General features: G+C 42.3%; 2 protein-coding genes across 3 annotated transcripts in view; one reads left to right on the plus strand and one right to left on the minus strand.

The window, feature by feature from the left end:
• Positions 1-11,577: 11,577 nt before the first annotated feature.
• Positions 11,578-16,237, plus strand: part of LOC136856788 (GATA zinc finger domain-containing protein 15) — a 49,589-nt gene continuing 44,929 nt past the window's right edge. Inside the window, exon 1 of one of the 2 annotated variants that reach the window (XM_067134899.2) lies at positions 11,578-11,779. In XM_067134899.2, coding sequence (XP_066991000.2) covers positions 11,762-11,779 — 18 coding nt within the window. In that variant the 5' untranslated portion in view covers positions 11,578-11,761. The remainder of the gene's footprint in view (positions 11,780-16,237) is intronic. The other variant, XM_067134898.2, reaches the window with a different exon arrangement.
• Positions 13,618-16,237, minus strand: part of Dera (deoxyribose-phosphate aldolase) — a 145,093-nt gene continuing 142,473 nt past the window's right edge. The window contains exon 7 of the transcript XR_011017514.1: positions 13,618-13,745. The gene's annotated coding sequence lies outside the window, so the exon portion shown is untranslated. The remainder of the gene's footprint in view (positions 13,746-16,237) is intronic.

Here is a 16,237-nt window from a genome sequence, read left to right on the forward strand (position 1 = left end):
AAATATTAGAAAGAAGAATTATAAGGAAAATATTAGGTCCTCCAAGAATTGCAGAGTTTTGGAAATTAAGAAGTAACAATGAAATTTACCAGAACGTAGAAAACATATCAGAAACAATAAGAAAAAGGAGATTGCTATTTCTTGGACACATTTACAGAATGGATGACAATAGACTAACTAAACGAATCTTCAAGTACCTTTGGGAAAAGAAATCAACTACCACCTGGATTCAAGAAGTCAAGAAAGACCTGGAAAGGAACAACATACGAGAAGAAGAATTATTGGAAAGAAAGATTTTTAGGAAGAAAGTCTTACAAATGGATGGATTCCAAGGGAGGAAGGAAAAGAAAACAGGCACAAAGTGGACTGAAGACAGGAAAAAGAAACACAGTGAAACAATGAAAGAATACTGGAAGAAAAGGAAAGAACAACTAAGGAGGAACAATTGAAATTGTAACGTGGTCCTTAGAAGGCCGGAACGCAAGAATAATAATAATAATAATAATAATAATAATAATAATAATAATAATAATAATAATGTTATTTGCTTTACGTCCCACTAACTACTTTTACGGTCTTCGGAGACGCCGAGGTGCCGGAATTTAGTCCCACAGGAGTTCTTTTACGTGTCAGTAAATCTACCGACACGAGGCTGTCGTATTTGAGCACCTTCAAATACCACCGGACTGAGCCAGGATATTGTTTTCTTCTGTATGTGATAAATTTTAAATAAGAAGTGGTGTTTGACTGGAAGTGGGGTGTAGCTGACAACATAAATATTCATTTCTCTCAAATTTTTTACATACGAGCTTGAAATTTCACGTGACGGTTGTCCTATATGTCTTAGATTTTAAATAAAAAGTGGTCTTCAAACAATACACCCCTAAGGCACTTTGACTGGGGGATGAGAAATGATGACAAAAATATTCACTTTTATGAAACCGTTTGAATTACGAAGTTAAAGTTTCAAATTGTATCCTAGGTGTTAAATAACAGAAAGTTTGAAACAATTTTAAATGGAGGTTAAGATACGAAAACAGATAATTATATTCATTCCTTCCTCCGAAACCGTTTAACATACAAAGACAAAATTCCAAATAGCGGTAGCGTAGGTGTGAATTAGAAAATATTTTAAACATCCCACCCTTAAGGTGTTAAATGGAGTTACCTCCACAAACGAAATTATTCATCCCTCCAAAACCATTTGACGTGCAAATTTGTAATTTTACGAGAAGGTTATTCGTTTGTGTCCTAAATGTAAAATATCATATACTTCAAAATATTCCCTAAGGGGTTTAGATCGTGGTTAACTCTCAAAAACACAATATCCATTCTTCCGAAACCGTTACAGGCACGATCTAACATTTTTACATGAAGGGTAGTCTTCTATGTCCTACATGTTAAGAAATATTTTTAAAACATTTGCCGCCTAAAACCATTCATTCCTCCATTACTGTTCGACATACATCATCCAAATTTCCCAGGTTGATCGCTTTTACATCTCAGATGTTAAATAATATAGTTTTTAAAAACATTCCAGTTCTTCTATACAGGGTTCAAATGCATGTTAGGTAAGAAAATTAATCATCATTCCCACAAAACCGTTTGACGTACGAACTGGGGGTGTATTTTACAGGCTCAGTCGACAGTAAACTCTCCAAAATGTAAAATTTTGAAAAATAACTTTCATTTTAAAACCGTAGCGAAGCACATTAACGAAGCTCTTTTCAAATTCTCATAAAAGTCTAATACCAACTTAACTGACCTGTAATATAGTACTACACAGTGCTTTCTTTCTGCAGGTACGCAACGGTACGCAGTACCGGCATCTATTTTCTCAAGATTAAAAAAAAAAAACAGAACTGCGATTTATTGAGAGAGGGATTTATCATAAATATTCCGGCAGATGGTACTGCGTTTTCAGTTTTGATTTTCGCATGTTGGTACCATGCTTACATGTTTCATAGGCTTCATACGTTGGTAACGCAGCGGGAAAGAGGAAGCTATATTCACTTTCCGATAGTTTTCAATCTCAGATTATCCGTTCTGCAACATGCAGGTGTTCACTTTAGTTTGGAATAAAAAATTAGTAAAATAAGTGCCGGTAGTTTCTGTTAGTCAATGAGCAAAATAAGGAAGGCTGAAGAAATAGGAATTGTCGAATCTATTTGTCATCCTGTAAAACACAAAACTAGTACCGAAAATACACATGGTGAAGAGGATCACAAAACCAAGACCGAAGATTCTCGGGATCAAAAGGAAATGCACTCTAATAACAAGTGGCCAGACCGTTGGACACTTTCGCAAAAAAGAAAGAAAGAAAATTTAAAAAAACAGCTTCTGTGAGAGGCAGGAGTGGATGGTGACGAGTGTAGCTATATCGGAGTGTACGTTACAAGTGTGGAAGATCGAAGTTGCTCTAATAGGCATCTGCATTGTGAGTACCGGCACCTTTTCTCTCAGAAAAAAACACTGGTTGAACATAACATAAAATAGCATAAAAGCTGCACAGTATTTATCATGACAATATCTTATATGAAAAATGACTTACAAACGGTAGTAAAATGCAAACACTCACAGTCAATAGAGCAGGGCCTCTCAAACGCCCAAAATCTCACGCGTGCAAACAGCGCCGCAGAGTTCCTGTGCACAGTGCATCGGTCCCGCTCGGTTCGGCTCGGAATAACGCTTCGTCTCTGGGCTACTGGGCTAAGCTTGGCTCAACTCGGCTCGGATGTGGAGCGCTACGGAGCAAGTGAGGAAGAGGGAGGAAGGCGGAGCGAGAGAGACGGCGCTGTTGCTCCAAATCGAGGAGTGGGGTTCTGCATTCTGGTCAACCAAGCAAAGTCGTATTTTGCACCGTGCACAGTGCATGCACCCTGAGAGGCCCTGCAATAGAGCGTACAGTGAGTCTTGTATCTTTAATTTTCTTGAAGCTGACACAGTCTGATTAGGGAATTGAACTTCGGTTCAGAGGGCCCGGGGTTCGAATTCTGGCTGGGACGGTTATTTTAATTGTGTATGGTTAATTCGTCTAGCTCGAGGACTGGGGGTGTGTTTGTCTTTATACACTTCTTTTCAACTACAAACAACACATCATACTTTTAACCATCAGAGAAACACGCAATAGTGAATGCATCCCTCCATATAGGGTTGGTATCAGGACGGGCATCGACACAAAAGGAAAAAGGCCAGGAAGAAGAATCTCAGAAAACAAGATATACGACGGAAGACAGTGCAGATAGTACAAGGGTATCAGATATCAATAACTAAGACTAACAGAGTATAGATGATATTCACTGACAACAGACACTATACGATTGATACTGGATACTTGATTGTGGATACTGCAGCCACAATTCTCATCGGTGCCGGGAGGTCCCGGTACCAGTGAGTAATTATAGCCCGTCGAACCAATTTGGGCCTTGAGTGCTATTTATTAATAGGTTACTAGCTAACAACTGCATTTTTGTTGGTATGGTTGTGGACCTTGAAATTTTAAATCACGCTGACCCTTATTGGGGTGGGGTTGGTGGAAGATATCCTTACGTCTTCGGTATCGAAGACCTACGGTATCATAGTTGCCTATGTTCCTGATCAGCGGATTTTTGCTCTCTGTGAGTGCGCCATAAAATTTTGCAGCTGTCTTGCGAATCCTGCTATGAATGATGGGGAGTAGTTGGTACTGTTCATACAGGTCGTCATTTGTTTCGTATCAACGGGCACCTGCCAAGCTTCGCAGCGCACGGTTCTGCACACTCTGTACCTTCAACACGTGCGTCTTGGTTGCAGTGCCCTAAATAGGGCTGGCATACTCTAGTATCGGTCTTATAGTCGATTTGTAGACTAGGATTCGGTTTTCTGTTGTCGGCTCTAATAATTGGAAATAATGTCCGACTCTATGGCTAAATGGTTAGCGCAATGGCCTTTGGACACAGGGGTCCCGGATTCGATTCCCGGCAGGGTCGGGAATTTTAACCATCATTGGTTAATTGCGCTGGCACGGGGGCTGGGTGTATGTGTTGTCTTCATCATTATTTCATCCTCATCACGACGCGCAGGTCGCCTATGGGAGGCAAATCGAAAGACCCGCACCTGGCGAGCCGAACATGTCCTCGGACACTCCCGGCACTAAAAGCCATACGCCATTTCATTTCATTGGAAATAATTAAATAGGTGCACATTTGCCTGCGTAGTAATATTAGAAATGTGATTTCCGAACGTTAATCCTCTGTCTAGGGTGACACCTAGATACTTTGGTTTTATTAGTCCACCTAATGGGTTGGTCGAAAAACATCAGGGGCTCTGGGTTGGTGAGGGGGGGGGTTGCGTTTAGCGAATAGCGTGGCGCTACTCTTGTCAACAATGATTTAAACTCTCCGCGGATGGCTTCACGGTGAGGCTCGTTGGTATAGGGGTATGATTCTCGCTTTGGGATACTAGACCGCGTCAAACACACCCTTAGATAGGTATCCACCTATTCACCTTCCCCATCCAACTTATCATAAAGTACGCAGCGTGGGTAAGGGCTGTCCGACCCAGAGAGAGGGAGATCTCCCGCCCTTACTGATAGCTACCCTCCACCGAAGTTATCCCGCGAAGCCACACTTCGAAATTGCTTCTTTGGGTTCATAGCTTAGGACCGATGCAATCATCCTGGCCGAGTCCTCGTCGCAAAAGTGACACCTTCAAATTTCCCATGATACCGTTTGTCTGGTAATAGCTCTGATTTCCCCAAGTACTGTACACAGTATTAATAAACACCATCCAATATAGAAAACATTCCAGCTTCTACATTTAACCTACCGGTAATACATTAAATAATACTGAAATAAAAAAGTAATAATACCTAAATATAATGCTGGGATGCGATACATTTACTATCACAGTCTTGTGAGACCAACTGAGGAGGTTTCGGACCCAATTACGAAGCCTAAGCAATTCTAGGGATGGAAATGATTTTCACTCGTGAGCTTCAAGATCGGCAACCAAAAGCTGGGGTCATCATCATTTCATCCTCATAACGACGCGCAGGTCACCTACGGGTGTCAAATCAAAAGACCTGCATCTGGCGAGCCGAACATGTCCTCGAACACTCCCGGCACTAAAAGCCATGGGTACGCCATTTCATTTACGGGATGGAGAAGGCCCGTGTTTGGCTATTCGCATACTCGGCATTCAGCTCCTTATACCCAAGGTAGTTAGAGTAAGAGGTAGGGATCACGCGCAGGTCTCCCCACCACGCTTGGCCGTCGATGACGTCAACGTGAACCCTCAGCGCCTTGTCTTCTGTGTGAGGTAGGCTAATACACTGCTGAAAGCTATTCTGTTTTAGCCACAAGTTAGAGATAAGAGAACTTCATTGATATTTTAACATCACCTCAGGAAAGGCATTCCACTTCACTATTACAGTAGAGTAATAATACGAGATCAAATACAGTGTGAATCCAGCTGCGTTTCTGAAGTATTTCGATCTGTATAAAAGGTTGTAACAATGCTAAGACTGTGATCGCAGTGGAATGGCCATTCCATATGTTCATGTTCTCAACACCTATGATAACAATAACAAGGGGCTCTAATTGTTACAGACTCGAACATTAAAGCTTGATGACTGCAAGAAATATATGTCCGTTGTTACAAGCAGTATTGGGAAACTATATACGCTGTCAACAACACAAACAGCAAATGTTAGGAAACTGTCCACAACACAAACAGTACAGTAAATATTCTCCTCCAAGTGCCAGGAAATGACAAATTCCACGTTAACATTAGATAGGCCATATTAATGAGCCTGTATATTAACATTCGTAGCACTGGTTTCATATACAACATAATAAATTGCCTTTCATAAAAAAAATAACAGGTATGTTATACACAAAGAATAATGCTGATATTCAAAAAAAGAATATAAAACACACTTATCCATAGCATCAGTGGAATTTCTTTGCTTTTCTTCTTTCTTTATCGGTGTTGTATTAACTGAAACCCGGTCTCTTCAATGTCTTACTTTTGTTTAAAGCGTCCATTCGAATAAAAGAACGGCTTCTCACGAAGCAACTTGCAAGTTCATAAATCTCGGGGATTTTTTTTTCAGGATATCCGTAAGGTTTGTGATGATGTTAGAACCCTCTTTCAGTTCATTCCCGTGGTAAAATTGAAACTACCGAGCTCGATAGCTGTAGTCGCTTAAGTGCAGCCAGTATCCAGTATTCGGGAGATTGGGTTCGAACCCCACTGTCGGCAACCCTGAAGATGGTTTTCCGTGGTTTCCCATTTTCACACCACGCAAATGCATGGGCTGTACCTTAAGGCTACAGACGCTTCCTTCCCACTCCTAGCCCTTTCCTGTCCTATCGTCGCGTAAGACCTATCTGTGTCGGTGCGACGTAAAGCAACTTAAAAAAAATTGGGACTCTTTTTGCAATTTAATTTCCACCCCTTGTATTTTGACCTGTTTTCTCTCCGTACATGAAAGTGTATGTTTCGTTCCTTCTATATCGAGGTTCTTCTTCTTTATCCTAAAAGCTATATAGCCAGTGAAGTCTTCAAGCAGCTCCTTGGTTTCACGACTGTCCTCGACTGTCCTAGATCTTCAAGGGTTTTAACGAACCCTTGCTTATCCTCCGATAAAAAAAATAGGATGTTGTGGGCTCAACGCTGGCCCTAGACTGGCACACGATATTCGAGTTTTGATCGAGTTCATCAATACATATTTGGGCGTAATATTTCATAATCTTCCGGAGAACAGTTGGAATTTCTTATCGCCTGGGAAGCATTGAGGCTAGAAGCAATGATTTCACCTTTCGCGTCACAGCTGTCGGAAGAGGATCATCATAAAGCCTTCCGAACCCTCGAAGCTGAGAAAGATAGCTTTCGATAATGTCTTGATTACTTCTGTCACCATTTATTTACGTCAGTGGTTTTAAGGAATAGGCCTACATGAAAGTGTATGTTTCGTTCCTTCGCGTGCCTGCTATGATTTGTGCAGCCTGCAATGGCATGACAAAGCATACTGAAAAGTGTACACTATTACTGCTTTTTACGTTTTATCTCATAAAATAAACACATACGGTTTCTTATACACCACAGACATGTTACTATCGTGTATTATTAGCACCTAGCTTCTGCGTGCACAGCGATTCTTATTCGAACTACCTCCACCTCATTCAGGCAGATTCAACGCGAGGGTCCTGCGTGACGTCACAGCTCTGCTTTGCCACTGCGCATCTCTCTCGTGATCCCTCCCTTGTATTCTACGTACCTTGCTTATACCTGTAGTCCTACGACACGCTGCTCGCCACACATTCGGGGACAACGCCCTCGAGATCTCTCGAAATTTCTCGCGAGGAACAGTGCCTCCGCTAGTCTCGAGAAATCTTGAGACCCCGTTTCAACTGCCTATCACTAGCGACAAGTATTAGCCCATGGCATAAGAATCAGTGGATGCGTACGCTCTTTTCTAATTAGGTCACCATAAGCTTGCACCCGCAAAACAGGAGCATTAGAGTCTGGAGACGATCCGGTGAGAGATGGCACGAACCCGTCATTCTGGGCAGCCATCAGCAGCAAGGAGGTTCCATCAAGTTTTGGGGTGGGACCATGTTTCGTCGACGTACAACTCGGTAACATGACTGGTCTGGTAAACAGAAACAACTTCCAACCTGCAGTTATGTAGTTACAAGATTTGGTGCCACTGTGGGCGAGGCATTTACAATAGTAGATGATGATGCTCGTGCCCATCGGGCTAGAATGGCTAATTAGTTTCTTGAGACGCATGGCATACAGCGAATAGTGCTGTCGGCATATTCTGCATACATGAACTATGTTGAAGATGCATGGCGTTAACTGAAGAGAACAATTGTCTACCGTCCTACTCCTCCTGGTAACATTCAGCAACTGTCGGGCTGAGTAGCTCAGACAGTAGAGCGATGGCCTTCTGAACTCAACTTCGCAGGTTCGATCCTGCCTCAGCTCGGTGGTATTTGAAGGGTCTCAAATACGTCAGCATCGTTTCGGTAGAACTCATGCGGGACAAAATTCCACCACGTCGGCGTCAACTGAAGACGATAGGAATATAGTTAGTGAGACGTAAAAAAATAACACTATCATATTCAGCAACTGACTGAAGCTGCTTTCCAAAAGTGGAATAATCTGCCCCAAAAGAAGTTGGATTATTTGGTGCTAAAATACCCTGCCGTGTTCAAGTATGCCTGAGAGCCCTAGGTGGCAATAATTTTGTGTTCAAAATAGCACGTTACCAACTTCGTGACTTGCTGTTGCATAGCTGACTGCATGTTGTTATTCTTTTTATGGGCCTATAGGAAAATACCCTTTGTAATTTATAATATACATGGATGCATATAGCAAAATAAAAAGTGAACTAAAGCAGACCATATAAAAATGTACTCCTACAACGACACCTGAACAGCTCTTTGTCTTCAATGATCTGCTTTAGACATATCAATTCCATGAAATTTGACCGGATCTTTAAAGGACAAGGCCAGTGAAATAATAGACTGAAATAATACTCTGACATGCTGTGGAAGTCTCTCCTGGAAGCATCATTTTGTAATCGATCACACGCAGTCAAACCTGACATTTCCTCAATTACATTCTGTTATCAATAGGAAGTGCACCTGATAGATCACTACCCATTTCGTCATTATTATGTTACAGAGTGAAGCATGTTTCCTACTTTGAAGTGAATTCCTGGGTATATATACGAACCGTGATCATAAAACTTGGCTTCTCAGCGCGTAAGAAAAACAGCGACATGGACATACGAGCATTACTGACAGTCGTAGTAGCGGCATCGCTAGGCTTTACCTACGTAAGTAACATGTTAAATCGATGTTTTTATTTTGATATGACTGCAAATAACTTCCTTATTTTCAGATTATAATTGCATTAGTGCATTCACGAAATTAATTTTTCATAATTGGGTGACAGGGTATGGTATACTGCATTTTTTTCCCCCTGAATATTCATTCCATAGATGAATTCAGTGTTGCTGTGCGACAGAGACCAGTATCAACAGACACTACACATTAACGTTGTCTTTTAATCACAATTTCATTGAACCATTGAGTATAAGTTACATTTCTTCATTTATCAATTAAAGTACCGTACATTTTGAGAATTCTCAGCCTTTCTGATAAATGAATTATATAAGCGAACTTTATTTCGAAGATTTCTTTTTGCTTAATGCATCTCCAAATGTTACATGTAAGGTCAGCAGAACGCACAGGTTCATTTTAGGATTTAACTGGGGTTTAAGACCCTTTCTGCCACCATTTAAATTCCCATCCGATATCGCCGGAATTCGAACCCAGAGCACTAGTGTTGGGCGACGAGAAGCATCATTGCGCTCCCGATGAAATATTACCTTGCTGTTCTAAACATGGCAAGTAATCTGAAAGAGTCAAGTTACACTATCTATTAGATAGAATATATTCATTATGATTGCATTAATAGGCTAGTAAATGTTCACCGCGTACTTGGCAATGAACTTGACTCAAACGCCTACATTCTTTCAGTGGAAGTATGGCTAGTTCGTCATGCACCTGTTAAATTAGAAATGTTTAAGGATGCTACTAAGGTTTGAAAGTCAACTGTATATTCAATTCACAATAAAATATTCGTGTGAGGGCGTGGCGGTCACCCGCGTCACTCCACAATGCTCTCGTGTATTCATCTCGCAGTTACACCAACTCAGAATTAATAAGAAGATTAATCACTCAGAATACCCGGAATATTTGAAATGTAACCCGTGAAAATTAAACAGCTTTACCGAAGATGCTATTTTCCTTAGTTACAGTTGGTATGTCGATATTTATTTACATTCAGAAATAAAGAGTTCTTCCTTCATGTAGATAAGAAAATCATTTGAATCTCATATGGCCTTCTATAAATATTTTATTTGCACTACTTATTTGCTGAGTTGTGAGCTGTACTGACTTTCTATCATAGTTCCTTCTTGATAGAAGTTCCCTGTGTGATTTGGTGGTAGAACGCCTGCCTCCGGACCCCAAGAGCAGGGTTTAAACTTGTCAGAGGTGGTCGGATATTTGAAGAGTGGAGGAAAAAGTCAATTCGGCAATCCATGTCGTACGATAGCGACATGTAAAAGATCTCTGGTGACATATCTGATATTTGCCCGATCAAATTAATCAAAACTCAACCATATATCGCTTAACAGATGTCCGGTTTCATTCCCACAGGGTAGAGTAAAGCGGATCGTCGAAATTGGCACGCAGACAGCCTCAGAGGCTAAAGAACAACTGTATATTACAAAGATGCCATAACAAACATTAGTAATATGAACGTAAAAAGAACAATAAACATTAGTGTATGGTTCTTTCTCTAAATTTATAATCAACGACATTTGGATTTTCCTTTTATTATAGACCATACAGATAACTTCGTAAGATCTTCATGGATCCCTTCAAAGCACGCGAAGGGCCATCTCATTGCCTAGGTGCAAGCTCATGAAAAGAAATCTACAAAAATTTAGAAATGATTTTTGGGGTTGTTCCACGTCTGCCAGTCATTAGTCCAGTAACGGTAACTTTCTGCAAACCGGGTGAGTTGGTCGTGCGGTTAGGAGCGCGCGGCTGTGAGCTCGCATCCGGGAGATAGTGGGTTCGAACCCCACTGTCGGCAGCCCTGAAGATGGTTTTCCGTGGTTTCCCATTTTCACACCAGGCAAATGCTGGGGCTGTACCTTAATTAAAGCCACGGCCGCTTCCTTCCCATTCCTAGGCCGCTCCTGTCCCATCGTCGCCATAAGACGTATCTGTGTCGGTGCGACGTAAAGGAACTAGCAAAAAAACCTTTCTGCAAGAAGTACTTCCTCTTAAAATATTCCATGTAAGTTCGTAGTTATCTTTCGTTTCTTGGTCGACCGGCTGAGGCTGTTCTGAACCAACTTCAAAATATATAGTCAACTCGTCTTGTACTCCCGCTGTCGGGGATGCAGTTAGCTTTCTCGACGAATTCAACGTTATTTTCAGCAAGTGAAGCCGCTATCCTGCTCATAATTATGTGGTAGCGGGCATCCTCTAGTTCTATATGTGTGCAAAATCATACATGTACTAGTGTTTCAGACTCACTCAGTGGCGTAGCCATGGGAGGGGCAGGGGGGCAGGGGGGCAGGGGGGCAGGGGCAGGGGAGCCGGATCTCTCCCAAAAAGATCAGCCGTTGTTTTACGTACCATATGAACAAATTAAGAACTTACGCTGAAATATTAAAATTAACATACCGACAAAGAATCTACTAGCAAGGCTCAGTAGGGCCATACATAATTCTCCATGTCTGTAGGCCTACTACTTGAAGTAGCTTGAATGAAAGGAAAGCACTTGGGATTGTGATGTGCGGTGATATTCCCCTGTAGAGGCCTCAGTATTGGGAATATAACCGCGTGTTGACAAATGTCAGGAGATGAGAAGAAGGGCAATTAGAAACGGATTACTCTGTAGGGGGCCAGACCCTGACCACCAAGATAACAGGGGCCACGGCTAGAAGCAGTTGCATTCTTACTACATCGTGTCAGCTTTTAAACCTCGGTTCCTGGAAATGACAATGTCCAAGGGACCCTGGCAAAGCGTGGTCGTGATTTTCGGGTTGTACTGTGGTTGAGACACGTGCTGTATTTAAGTTGCAGTGTTGGGAAGACTGTGACAGGATTGTGAGTTCCTCATTTTGTGCCATACTAGTGACTGTTTTGAAGATGGACCGTTTTGTCATAAAGAAGCCAAACCTATGTACAGTACATCCTCGGTAAGTTATGAGAATGAATTTTATTCTCAATCAATCAATCAATCAATCAATCAATCAATCAATCAATCAATCAATCAATCAATCAATCAATCAATCAATCAATCAATCAATCAATCAATCAATCAATCAATCAATCAATCAATCAATCAATCAATCAATCAATCAATCAATCAATCAATCAATCAATCAATCAATCAATCAATCAATCAATCAATCAATCAATCAATCAATCAATCAATCAATCAATCAATCACTACTGATCTAACAGCAGCACTAGCATGTAGTATCAAGACATGATCGCAGATGCATGCGTAAGTTCTATAGATAGGCCTGCCTGTTTTGTCAAATGCCCGGGGACTAATTGGAACCTCAAATAGCACCATCAAAAGTGCGAGTAACTATTTTGTAATTGGCAGGCTCGGTTCCAATGGTTCTGTCTTCTTATTAAGATGGCCGAGGCTTAAATTGCAGTCGATGCATGCAAAATTTTTGAAATGGGAAGTCACGTTCTATTGAATCAGATTCTACTCAAAACCGTAGATCCCGTCGCTAATGCTCATAAGATTTAAAATCCCACAAACCCTAACCTTACTTACTTTTCTTTAGTACCTTTGAACCATAACTGCATCATTTATGGTGGTATATTTTGCCATTCTTCGGGCTTACCTTGTATTTTGAATGGTGAGTGGATGCAGTGACAAACCCAGAAAATAATTTCAGTGAGTGGGGAATAAGTCGAGGCCAGTAGTGTGGATATGGCTTTTCCTTAGGAGGGGGATATGGAAAGAAAGCCGCTCCTACCGAGTGCGGGGACGGATCTTTAATAGATATTGATGGTTTTGATTGTTACGATGTAATTATATCCAACAAACAAAATCATCTCACGCCTATCATAATTCTGTCATTGCCGGGAATTGACTGCAGGATACCTTAAGTCAAATTCTAAAATAAGGAGACCTAAAAGTAAATAGAAGGAAGCAACATCCCAGCAAGGCTCCTTAGCTTCCAGCTAGTTCTTCCGTCCGATTTCGTGCATTTAGGACAGTAGGAAAATATACGTCTTAATAAATGCTCCTCATAAAACCTTTGTAAAAATAATAACTGTATCTATTTATAACAATAGGGCCGATGACCTTCGATGTTAGGCCCCTTTAAACAACAAGCAAGCATCATTATAACAATAAGTACAAACGCCTCCTTTTCATGTGGCTCAGTTGGTTGAGTCGCTGTCCTTCTGAGTCCGAGTTCGCAGGTTCAAATCCTAGCTTGGGGCAGTTGCCCTTTAAATGGGTGTTGTAATGGCAACAGCTCCATGTCGTTGGCTTCTGGCACGTAAAAATTTCCTGCTGAACAAAATTCCAATGCTCTGGCATCTATTAAGAACTAGTATTTGGGAAGGGAATAGTACATGAAGACAAGGGCATATCCAGAGGTGGGGGATGGGGTAGGGGGAGAGATGTGTCCAAAGAGTCCAGATATACCAGGAGTTTTAACAAAAGTACTTTTATTAAACATTTTATGTGTGATGTATATTACTATTAGCTTGTGGAATCTGCATGAATCCACCACTCTTACTAGGAATCAAGGACACTTATTTCCTTATTAGGTATTCTATACCACCTAAACTCTCTGCAAGTTTGGACATCCACCAAAAAATTCTGGAAGAAGACCTACCATACTGTCTGTCCCCCCCCCCCCCCCCCCCCCCGACCAACTGAAATCCTGGCTCCGCTTCTGGAGTTACTACTGTGCATACAACGGGTTCCGTCCTGGCTGTGTCCATGAATTGCTCTCACGAGTGTGACACTTCCTTTAAGTTTGATGGCATCTCTTCATTCACAGCTGTTGAGTCCTTTTCTAGAATCTAACCATCTGTTGGCCGATTGGCAGTCTTCATTTAGAACAACACTTTTACCATGAGTACAAGTTGACACCAGGTCTTAAATTCTTCTTTTCTCAGATATCCCTATACGTCAACAGAAAATTTACTATTATTAATATTATTAGTAGTAGTAGTGGTAGTAGTAGTAGTATGCGGAAGATCTTCAGTGTGATAAAGGATGCGCCGAGTGGTGGATACGTACAATTGTGAGGTGGCTGAAATGTATGTATTGTATAATGTACAATGAGGTGGTGGGACTGATTATTGTTTTAAGAGGAAGTACAACTGGGCAACCATCCTCTATCAACACTGTATAATCAGAGGGAAGAAATGGAATGTGTTAGACACTTCGAAAAATGAAGATATCAGCCAAAAGGCGACAAGGGCCAGGGTGTGAAAATCAAAGAATCCCTAGGATTCACAAGCCTATTACTGTTGGGGTTAGAAAATAACAGGAGTTGACCAAAGGAGGTCAGAGAGGATAGATGAAAGTGAGGAGCCTGGCACAAGTAAGTGGAAACAATACCAGGACTCAGCTCTAAAGGCCCTGTGTTCACCAACCCATGCTCCAAAGTTAAGAACACCTGGGACTTAATGTATAATGATCCAAACACTATAAGTGGCATAATAAGTAAATCTCGTGTGGGCAGGTCACAGCAGTGCACTGGGGAGCCTCTCGTGGGAGAGAGAGAGAGAGAGCAAGTGATAGCATTCTCTTTGCTGTGTTATTATGCATAACTACTCAGTAAAGTTTAGCTGAAACCTGTTAAAGCAAAGAATATGAAAGATATAAAAGCAGAGGGTACTAGACACCATCAGTGAGAAAACACCAATGCCCTTTTGAATCATGAAAGCAAAACATTTTCAAAATCAGGATCCTACATGCCCCCATCTGAATATTCATTTTTTTTAAAAATTGGAGTAGCCTAAGTTTTCCAACTCCTGCAGGCACAATCACTGTAATGATGTAATATAAACATTGGTGCAGGTCACTACACTGCTAAGCAGATTTTGCTACCACTTTGCCAGCCAGACCACTCACTAAGAAATTACACTAAGGGATATTCTCTCAGCACATGTCAGATATTGTGAGTACATACATACATACATACATACATACATACATACATACATACATACATACATACATACATACATACATACATACATACATACATACATACATACATACATACATACATACACACACATACATACACACATACATACACACATACATACATACATACATACATACATACATACATACATACATACATACATACATACATACATACATACATACATACATACATACACTGACTGACAGAGCAAATGCAACACCAAGAAGGAGTGGTCAGAACTTTATGCCAATTGCAGGGTAGACTGACGTCACTGAGGTATGCTCATGATGTGAAATGCGCCGCTGTGCTGCGCACGTAGTAACGATAAATGGGACACGGCGTTGGCGAATGGCCCACTTCGTACCGTGATTTCTCAGCCGACAGTCATTGTAGAACGTGTTGTCGTGTGCCACAGGACACGTGTATAGCTAAGAATGCCAGGCCCCGTCAACGGAGGCATTTCCAGCAGACAGACGACTTTACGAGGGGTATGGTGATCGGGCTGAGAAGGGCAGGTTGGTCGCTTCGTCAAATCGCAGCCGATACCCATAGAGATGTGTCCACGGTGCAGCGCCTGTGGCGAAGATGGTTGGCGCAGGGACATGTGGCACGTGCGAGGGGTCCAGGCGCAGCCCGAGTGACGTCAGCACGCGAAGATCGGCGCATCCGTCGCCAAGCGGTGGCAGCCCCGCACGCCACGTCAACCGCCATTCTTCAGCATGTGTAAGACACCCTGGCTGTTCCAATATCGACCAGAACAATTTCCCGTCGATTGGTCGAAGGAGGCCTGCACTCCCGGCGTCCGCTCAGAAGACTACCATTGACTCCACAGCATAGACGTGCACGCCTGGCATGGTGCCGGGCTAGAGCGACTTGGATGAGGGAATGGCGGAACGTCGTGTTCTCCGATGAGTCACGTTTCTGTTCTGTCAGTGACAGTCACCGCAGACGAGTGTGGCGTCGGCGTGGAGAAAGGTCAAATCCGGCAGTAACTGTGGAGCGCCCTACCGGTAGACAACGCGGCATCATGGTTTGGGGCGCTATTGCGTATGATTCCACGTCACCTCTAGTGCGTATTCAAGGCACGTTAAATGCCCACCGCTACGTGCAGCATGTGCTGCGGCCGGTGGCACTCCCGTACCTTCAGGGGCTGCCCAATGCTCTGTTTCAGCAGGATAATGCCCACCCACACACTGCTCGCATCTCCCAACAGGCTCTACGAGGTGTACAGATGCTTCCGTGGCCAGCGTACTCTGCGGATCTCTCATCAATCGAACACGTGTGGGATCTCATTGGACGCCGGTTGCAAACTCTGCCCCAGCCTCGTACGGACGACCAACTGTGGCAAATGGTTGGCAGAGAATGGAGAACCATCCCTCAGGACACCAACCGCACTCTTATTGACTCTGTACCTCGACGTGTTTCTGCGTGCATCACCGCTCGCGGTGGTCC

The sequence above is a fragment of the Anabrus simplex genome, chromosome 1 (genome assembly GCF_040414725.1).
Source record: "Anabrus simplex isolate iqAnaSimp1 chromosome 1, ASM4041472v1, whole genome shotgun sequence".
Lineage (NCBI taxonomy): Eukaryota > Metazoa > Arthropoda > Insecta > Orthoptera > Tettigoniidae > Anabrus > Anabrus simplex.